This window comes from Zingiber officinale, chromosome 9A (assembly GCF_018446385.1).
Source record: "Zingiber officinale cultivar Zhangliang chromosome 9A, Zo_v1.1, whole genome shotgun sequence".
NCBI classification, from domain to species: domain Eukaryota; kingdom Viridiplantae; phylum Streptophyta; class Magnoliopsida; order Zingiberales; family Zingiberaceae; genus Zingiber; species Zingiber officinale.
In genome coordinates, this window is record NC_056002.1 from 10003306 (window position 1) to 10012405 (window position 9100).

A 9100-nucleotide genomic window follows, 5' to 3' on the forward strand; every position below is an offset into this window, starting at 1 on the left:
CATAGCAGCTTCAGAGGCAGCAAAGGAAGTTGTGTGGATCAAGAACTTCATAGCGGAGCTTGAAGTGGTTCATAGCATTGTTGATCCAGTTGTACTATATTGTGACAATAATGCAGTCATAGAACAGGCAAAGGAGCCAATGTTTCACCAACGATCCAAACATGTACTAAGGAAGTATCACCTCCTTAGAGAGATTGTTCAAAGAGGTGATGTGTTGGTTAGCAGAGTAGATACCAACGAGAATATCGCAGACCCACTCACAAAGGCCTTACCTCTACAGAAACATGAAACGCATGTGAGGAGCCTAGGACTGAGAGTCTGTAGTGCAAGTGGGAGATTGTTAGTGTGTGTACTTATGTACCAAGACACTCCTTATGTATTTTGTGGATAATTATTTAATAAAGGCAAGTATTTATCATTAATTATTTACTTTTCTGTACATATATAATTAATGATAAAGTTCCACAGATTAATAGGTATATTAATCTGAAAATAGTCCTTGATCGGACAGATATCTAGAGGGGACATGGATATCTAGATCAACACTGAGTATGACTAGGTCAAGATAGACCGAGGGATAGATATCCAAGTTGTACTTGGGGGTGCCTTGAGTTTAAAGGTACACTGGACACGACCCGCTCAAGAGGAGACCACATATTAAGCATCATTGGTTACTCCTCTTATGAACGAGTATAACTGATCTTTGACTTGAGGCCTTCATTTATTCTATGCGTGAAGTTATGTGCTTTGACGTCGTTAAAAGCAGTCTTTAATCGGATTGTGATTAATACGGTAGTTGGGTGTATGACAAAGCGTAGAGAGAATAGTATTGAGTCAATAGAGGATTCATCGCCCTCTTGGATTAGGAGTTAACATCCTGACCGCTTGATAGAGATATTAGTGACTCAAAATCCATGGTCATGGGAGGAATGATTTATCATTCAAGAGTAGTCTATTATATCTTAGAAATCAAGTAAAACAATTAATTTGATAATGATGCATAATGTACCGAATTAATTGAAATATAGGCTTAGATGAAAAGATTGAATTACACAGTAATTGGTTCATGGTGGTTTTCAGTTTATGACTGATATTAATTTTATCACGTTGGGTGGCTAAAAACTATTGCTAGACGGTTACCTTAGTCTGTATTGATTTACATTGCCTTCGTGTATAAAATCTAGAGGGTCGCACGCATAGCACGTAGACATGAATAATGGTATCGGAAGCTAGTCGAGATCAAGATCAAATATGGATTTATTTGATATAAAGAAAAGAGAATTCGAATAGTCATAATCATGATGATTAATGGAGAATTCGAAGAGTCGTCATAATGATAATTAATGAAGAATTTGAAGAGTCATCATAATGAATGTTATAAATGAAGAATTTATGGAGTCTATAATTTTTCATCTTCCTAATTAATGAAGATCATAAATGATGAATTAATTGAGACCTTAATTTTTCATATTCCTTAGAGGCTATAAGTAGCCATCCTCGGAATGATGTAGGGGTGGAATTCCTTATCTCGATTTCTTCCTCGTCAACTTCTTCTTCGTGGACCTTCCACCGGAAGAGGTTGGTAGTACTTCCAAGACTTTGTCGATCCAAGAGGCTAGCACGTAACGGATCGTATCAAGTTCATGATCTAGTGCGCGTGGATACCGCTAGAGAAGTCATACGTGAGACTCTTATCTGTCTTATCTGTCTGTGATATTATTCATACCTATCGAGTACTCGAGGTATATTTTTATATTATTTTTATATAAAACTATATCTATCATGAAAGATTCATGATTCAATATATATTTTTCGCTGCGCTCCAAACCCATGCAAAACAAGAGAATTGATGTTAGATCCGTCATAATATGAACATTGAGTTTGTTCAGAGAGCGATAAAACTCAATCAATAATGTATTCTTTAATTTCGTAACTTACCATGAGAAACTTTGGGCGGATAAACTTGCAGAAGTCAATATTGTTAATAATATTTACAGCCGAAAAAAAAATAAGAGAAGAGTAGGAAGGAGAGCTTCTGTAGCCTAATTAATTGAAAGCCAGTGGCGCCTCGCTCTCGCGCGAGTTCCGAGACGAATCATCACCGCCGTCGACCGGCGAGACTTTGTTATTGGGGACGGGAGCGACGGCGGCGGCTCGCAGCGGCGGCCTTTCGACGTCGCCAATCTTGGTGCACCGGTAGGTGCAGGTGGCGAGCCAGAAGAGCCAGGGGATGGCGACGAGGGACATGCCGGCGACGGGGAACCACGCCGTGTCGGGTGACTCCGGCTGCGCGATGTAGAACACGAGCAGGGCGCCGCCGGCGAGCAGCGCCAGGAAAAGGGAGCAGGACACGAACCACACGCAGCGGCGGCGGGCTGTTCCTCCCTCTTCCGGCGGCGGCTGCATCGATCGAGGTTGGCTTCTCGATGATTTGCACGCACGGCTCGATCAGATCACATGATTTGCATGCACGGCACTGGTTCACAATTATGATCGATCAATTGGTAACGGTGATCATGGCCGGAGGAAGAAAGGGATGACAGGGTGTTATTGGGGTAATTAATGGAGGTCAAAAGAAGTGGTGTTCCTGTTCGAGTGGAGGTATTATTTTGATGGTTATTACGTAAAGAGAACGAGAGAAAGAGATAAAAGGGCGGGACACAATCGCGCTATTAGCGTGCATGATACAAAAGATTCACCAATATAATCTTCCATATGTGAAATTAATACAAAAGTTTGAAAATTTTAAGCATACATCTTGTCTATAGAATGAGAAAAATATTACAAATGGATGTCATTATATATATATCAGGTTTCCTAGAATTTAACTTAAAGAATAAAATGTATATTATTTCACAAATTGGAAAAAGAAAATGTATATATAAAACAATGTGTAACTATGCAAAGGCCATCAGGAGTATTTTATGCCTCGACATACTTTAGAGGTATTCCTTCATATCTTACACTATTCTCATCAGCATGCTTAGGCTGTCGCAGAGATAGGGATCGTGACAAAACTGCACAGCAAAATACGTACATTTGAGTTCTTCAATCAGAATGGTAAGGTGTAATATTTTCTAAAAGGAAAACAGTGTATATACCAAATGAACCATCATCAGTCATGTCCTTTGTCTGGTGAAGCAGAAATGTGCCAGAAAGAATTGTCACAAAACCACACATCTCCGTGACAATTCGTGTGGGGTTTTGTCGATCCCAATCCTGCAATAGAAGTATATATATGAAGAAATTCACAAGACCATATATATAGCCAAATGAAAGCTACATATGCTGATATGTAGAATATTAATCAGCAAGAAAGGTAACAATTTTTTTTTAATTTTCAATAGTACCGGTGGCATACAAATTACATACATCATAATTTCTACCTTATGAAAGGGTTTCCTAGTGATATTTATTTTTTTACTAGTGAGTATTTGAATTATCAACACTAGGAATTAGCTCTTGTCACATATCCGGAGGAAGGGTCGGATTTAAATCATATTGATTCTATTGTATGCAATTTTACCATGCATTACAAGAGGTTATTTTCAAGACTTGAACTCGTGACCACAGAGCCACGTAACAATAATTTTACCGTTGCGCCAAGACTCTCCTTTATTGTATCATATCATATATTTCTTAAATTTAAAGTCCTAATTTATCATACCATATATTAACACATCAATCAATATGTGGAGCAATGAACTTTATTGATATTTAGCTTGAACAAACCATCAAATGTGAAGCTTTTGCCATTACATATGCCCCACAAACTTGCCCGGCTTAAATATAAGTTTAACATTGTGTTTGTTATGTTACTGAATACTAAATCTCTCCTAACACTCGGGATATACAAAACATCATCAAGAGTAAATCTTCCATGATAAGAATTGTAGAAAGTATCATGAGGTACTGTTAGTCTAAAATACTACATCCTGGGTTTTTCCATTTGCTGCTAATTCAATAGAAGGAAGACAAGAAACAAAGGGGTGTTGAATAAATGGAGATCTTGTAAAGGAGTATATAAAAGAAGAAAAGTGAACATATGAGAGTGTGCATCGTTTTCTTAAAATAAGATGTAGAAAAATCTAAAACACAGTAAAATATCAACGGAAAGTACATTGAAGAAATGAAGCAGAATCAGAAAACTAGCACAGAATTTTGCATTATCACACCCACTATTAATTTTTTCAATGAGAATACAAAGGAGGTGTAAAACCCTACCTTGAACATGATTACGCTAGCCAAAATGGTCAATGACGTAAACATTACATAGTAAATTGGTGATACAACAGCAGTATTGAAAGTGTCAAGTGCCTACAATATAAAGGAAAAAAAATAGTTAACAATAGTAAGTCTAGCAATATCGAAAGTATCAACTGCCTACAATACAAAAAAAAAAAAAAAGGTTGATGATTCAGAATGTATAGTGAAAACATACCCAACTATGTAAAAAGCCAGTTTATGTAGTGGATCATTTATTATTCAACATTGATATTTTGATATGGAACCTATAGATACATTATGTTAACAAACAAAATTAGGGATTTAAATTTATCATCCCCCTATGTAAACAAAATATGTACTTGAGACAATACTTTCATCATAACATCTTACTAAATCAATGCAATAAGCAAATTCTGCAGCAGATAACTCAAGCCCTAAGTGCTTAAGGCCATGTGTTCTAGTACAGAAATAGTAAGCATAACAAGACATGAATCATGTAGTTCAAGTTCAAGAATTACTAACATAATAGTGTGCAATAAACTAATAATGTAGCCAAGCAATTATTCTGGGACAAATTAGAGAGCATGGACTTTGGTTCAATCTCAAAAAAGTTAACAATTATGCAGCAGATAAAAACACAACACAGAAATCTAAAGCAAAATTTTTCATGAGAAGTCCCCAAGAAATTGCAAGTAAATGACAAAAAAACAGTATCAATTTTATGGGTCATAAACATTGAACAATCTCAGGGATCAGATGGCTACCATTGATATCGATCAGCTGGCTAAACAATTCATATGATGTTTTTATTTTGTGTATTCTGATAGGGTGCTCCACAATTTTCAAGTAAAAAAAGGATGGATAAGCTTCAGTTCGTCAACCGATAGCACATAACAGTTATGTATAACTTCAGAGTTTTTATGTATAACACTTTCTAGCAAACCTATTTCAGTCTCCTAAACTAGATGACTGTTAGTGCTTTGTCAGTTATGTTTTCAGTTGTCACTAATGGCTCTCTTATAGAAATGGATAATAGGAATAGCTGTGTAAATACAAGGAGATAAAACTCCAAGAAGAACAAGGAGAGAGATAAAAGATTGGAATCATATATGATGTGTCCAATTTACTAGTATTCCAATGAACTGAACTATTTCATCTTACTAAGTTGAATAATCAAGAACCTATAAATAGATTCGTTATGACCAGAAGCTAAAAATTATGGTCTTAGAACTTGGAGAACATTTACAGTTAACACCTGAAAAAAATATGATCAAAAGGTAGTGCTAAGAAAATTAGCGAAAGATGATCGGACAAGAAGATACTGCAATGAGGGCATATGCACAAGTAGAACTTATGGTGCTAGATAAATTCTTTAGTTATTGCTAGGCTTTTTCTTCAAGCAAACAAAAGAAGAATATCATTGTCTATAAGTACTTGTATGCTACTTTGAATCTATGAAAATCCTTGAGATTCAAGAATTAGGTCAGATAACCTTAAGCGCAGTAAGATTTATGATTAGGCATGCCCAATACATAAAAATCACACAGAGGTGCACACACATGTATATTTAACATGAAACAACCAGCACACTACCTTGTTTAGATAGTTGATTTGTGTAACCACGCAAATAAGAACGATAATGGTAAATGCCCAAGTTTGTGGATATATCAATTGATTCATTCCAGAAAATGTCAATTTCAGCGCAATCCCAAGGGCCTTGACACTCATGACCTGTCCAGTCAAATGTGTTTACACAAACATCATAAAACTCAACAAAAACATGAAGAATGAGTGAATAAGAAATAATGTATGGGGTAAGTGGATACCGATAGAGAACCAACCAACGAACAAACACCAAGATAGAACATTATATTTGTCTGCCCATACTTGGGGATATAGCAGAATATAAGCACAAATGAGGCTGAAATCACAATAGTTGCATAGCAGAGAAAAACTGCAGGAGATGTAAATAAATCTTAGTAACTCTTTAAGTAGTTTGACCAGCAAATTCAAATGGAACACCAAGGAGCATCATAGCCAATAAATAACTAGGTAAAATAAGTGTTAATTAAAGTAATATTGCTTTGCCACCAACAGTATATAAACAGCCAAAGACCTGGTTCGGTAGCAAGATCCCATACTTCTTTCACTGACTCGATATCCCTTTCCTGCGGAGCATGAAGAACTATCATTGTTGATCCCACAACACAAAGCGCACAGCCAAGAATACCGAAAATATGCAGCTTTTCCTGCAGTATAATGTGAGCCAGCACAGCACTGAAAGATAGAATGATGATTTTAGCATGTGAATATTTTGTATAATGTATGAATTGTGAGCCAGTTAGCTACCTGATTATAATGCTAAGTGCCCCAAGTGGAGTTACAAGAATTGCGGGAGCAAATGCATAAGCAGCAAAATTGGCAACTTCCCCAACAATCACTGATCATCAAGTCACTAATGTTAGAGTTCATTAGCACTGAAAGAAAGTGGAAGAGTACCAAAATCATTCAAGGCAACAGATGACCCATGCAATAAAAGAAATAAATCTGGCTAATAAATATGAAGCATACCATCAAACTGATGAACAAGAAAGAAAAATCCTTAAACCAATTTGATAAACAAATTTCTCATTCTTACAAATTTATAAGCAATTTCATCATTTGACATTCAATAGTCTGTGCAGTACAAACAGAATACCACCTCCATTAACTAAACAAAAAAATAATAATAAAAAAAAAGAGGTTAGGGTGAACATACTGGTCCTTGATTTGAATGTGAATTTTCTATATCCATATCACCAGTCTAGCATGTCTTGTTTCCCATCAGTTGACCAGTAGGAAATTTAATACACTCAAGCGCAATTAAGCATTAATTAATTACAAGAGAGTACGATCTCCTAATAACTACACATATACTCGTGGTCATGGCATTTACTAGAAAAGGACTATGCTAATGCAACATAACAATGAAAAGAATAAAGTAATCTTACTAGTAATCATGCCTGCCCACCAAAGTGGCTCATATAAGTAAGAATAACCTCCGAAACCTGTAATCAAATGAAACTTGTCTGAGTTCATGAGTGGATCAAGAACAACATATCAAAGCAAGTGTTTAGATTAGTATATTACTAAAGAGCAAATATCATGAAAGGTAAAGAGAAAATAAAATAAACTATTTAATTAAAGGGCAGCCCGGTGCACGAAGCTCCCGCCATGCAAGGTCCAGGGAATGAGCCATTGTACACAACCTTACTTTGCTTTTTGCAAGAGGTTGTTTCAAGGATTCAAACCCGTGACCTTTTGGTCACAAAACAATAACTTTACCGTTGCGCCAAGGCTCTCCTTCAAAATAAACTATTTAATTGAATTCCATAAATAAAATAATGGTCGTCTACATGTTGATCATAAAAAATACAGAGCTGAGTCCTAGCATGACCCATGAGCATTTTTATAAGAAACTCCCCTCTCTTCCTAATCAATCAAAAAGTCATTAATCCAGGCAAGATTTTATCATCCCTTAAACAGAAGAACCAAAACCGATGTCCTAATGCTTAGTGAACAGATTAATCTTGTGACTTCCCACATCTCAAGATAACACGATACATAATTTAATATCATAAGTTGGATGATTTAATAATGTAATATGATTCTGTCCTCCATTCAATCATATAAAATAATAATAATAATATCACAAGTTCCGCAATTTAAGAAGGTAATATGATTCTATCATCCATGCAATCTAATCGGTTTTACTTAAAATGAATAATACCCACACTATATAATGTGGTTCTGTAGGCTTTGTGAGTTTAGAGTTAGTGAAATATATAGTACAGTGATAAAATATATATATATAGTGCGAGAATTTACGAAATCATAGGAATTTTTTGTCACAGCTTCCTTCTTAAAAATTGAACTTTCTCCTTTCATCAATTTCATTCAAAACAATACATAATGAGTATAGAGTTACACACATCTAGAATGATCAAAAAGATTTATTTATTTTTAAAAAATCTACCTAATCGAAACAGCAAGCACTGCCAATAAGCCAATTTTCCTATGCAAATGTAAAAATTGATTCCTTTTGTCACATGTGTTAGCTTCTATTGAAATATTCAATAATTTTATTATACCATGTTTTTAGAGGAATTTAGAAAATTATAATAAGTGTTTTTCTTTTATTTTTTGAAAAAAAAATGTTATTTTATATATAAAAAAAGTCATGTAATCAATTTATAATGGGATTAGGATTGCATGTATTGAATTATGATTTTGAGAGTTAATACAATTTTAATTTACAACATAGTATCAGGGCCAAATTCCTTTTCCCTAAACTTGAAATTCAGGTCGCATCATATCTCACCCCAAAACCCGAAACCAGTGACGGATCCAGACAAAAAAAGAAAAGGGTGCTCAAAGAAGGGAGCTAGAGTTTGTCTTCCTTCTCGCTGCCCCTCAGACTGCATCATACTGGTGGAATTTTCCGGGAGCAAGGGGGTGCTGAAGCACACCCCCGCTCCCCCCTAGATCCGTCGCTGGCCGAAACTATACCTTTTCCCTAAACCCTATACCATGACCTCCACTACCTCTACAAGAACCGAATCTACTATGCCTCAAAGTTTATTATTTGAAAATGTATTTAATTTTACAAAGAATAAGTCATATTATCTATTTATCGATCTATAAAATAGTTAGGATCTCATGTATTGAATTATGTTTTTGAGAGTTAATACGATTTTATTTTACAACAGTTTTCTCTTGACGCTATAACTACCTCCATTCTATCATATTTAACGTTCATCTATGCTTGTGCCTCATCAAACCATACTGTTGCCTTACATCTTGTAATTATTTCTAGAATGTTCCTGAGAGGCTT

General features: G+C 35.5%; 2 protein-coding genes across 2 annotated transcripts; both read right to left on the reverse strand.

Annotated features, from left to right (window-relative positions):
- Nucleotides 1–2046: 2046 nt before the first annotated feature.
- LOC122019020 lies at nucleotides 2047–2406 on the reverse strand. The gene has a single exon (XM_042576530.1). It carries the CDS (start codon nucleotides 2404–2406, stop codon nucleotides 2047–2049), a length of 360 nt encoding a protein of 119 aa, XP_042432464.1.
- A 395-nt stretch (nucleotides 2407–2801) lies between these two features.
- Nucleotides 2802–7266, reverse strand: LOC122020326 (probable magnesium transporter NIPA4). The gene is made up of 8 exons (XM_042578210.1): nucleotides 7218–7266; nucleotides 6577–6667; nucleotides 6344–6504; nucleotides 6054–6181; nucleotides 5821–5958; nucleotides 4225–4317; nucleotides 3102–3219; nucleotides 2802–3017 (listed from the first exon to the last, which is right to left on the reverse strand). Exons 1-8 carry the CDS (start codon nucleotides 7225–7227, stop codon nucleotides 2923–2925), a joined length of 834 nt encoding a protein of 277 aa, XP_042434144.1. The 5' UTR covers nucleotides 7228–7266; the 3' UTR covers nucleotides 2802–2922.
- Between the last annotated feature and the right edge of the window lie 1834 nt (nucleotides 7267–9100).

What these genes read in the sequence shown, in the direction of transcription:
- LOC122020326 (XM_042578210.1), bottom strand. An exon ending in CTAGCGTAATCATGTTCAAG is followed by an intron (nt 3,220 to 4,224) that starts GTAGGGTTTTAC and finishes CTTCTATTGCAG; the next exon opens with GATTGGGATCGACAAAACCC. An exon ending in GACTGATGATGGTTCATTTG is followed by an intron (nt 3,018 to 3,101) that starts GTATATACACTG and finishes TTTGCTGTGCAG; the next exon opens with TTTTGTCACGATCCCTATCT.
- LOC122019020 (XM_042576530.1), bottom strand. Translation starts at nt 2,406, where the DNA reads ATGCAGCCGCCGCCGGAAGAGGGAGGAACAGCCCGCCGCCGCTGCGTG.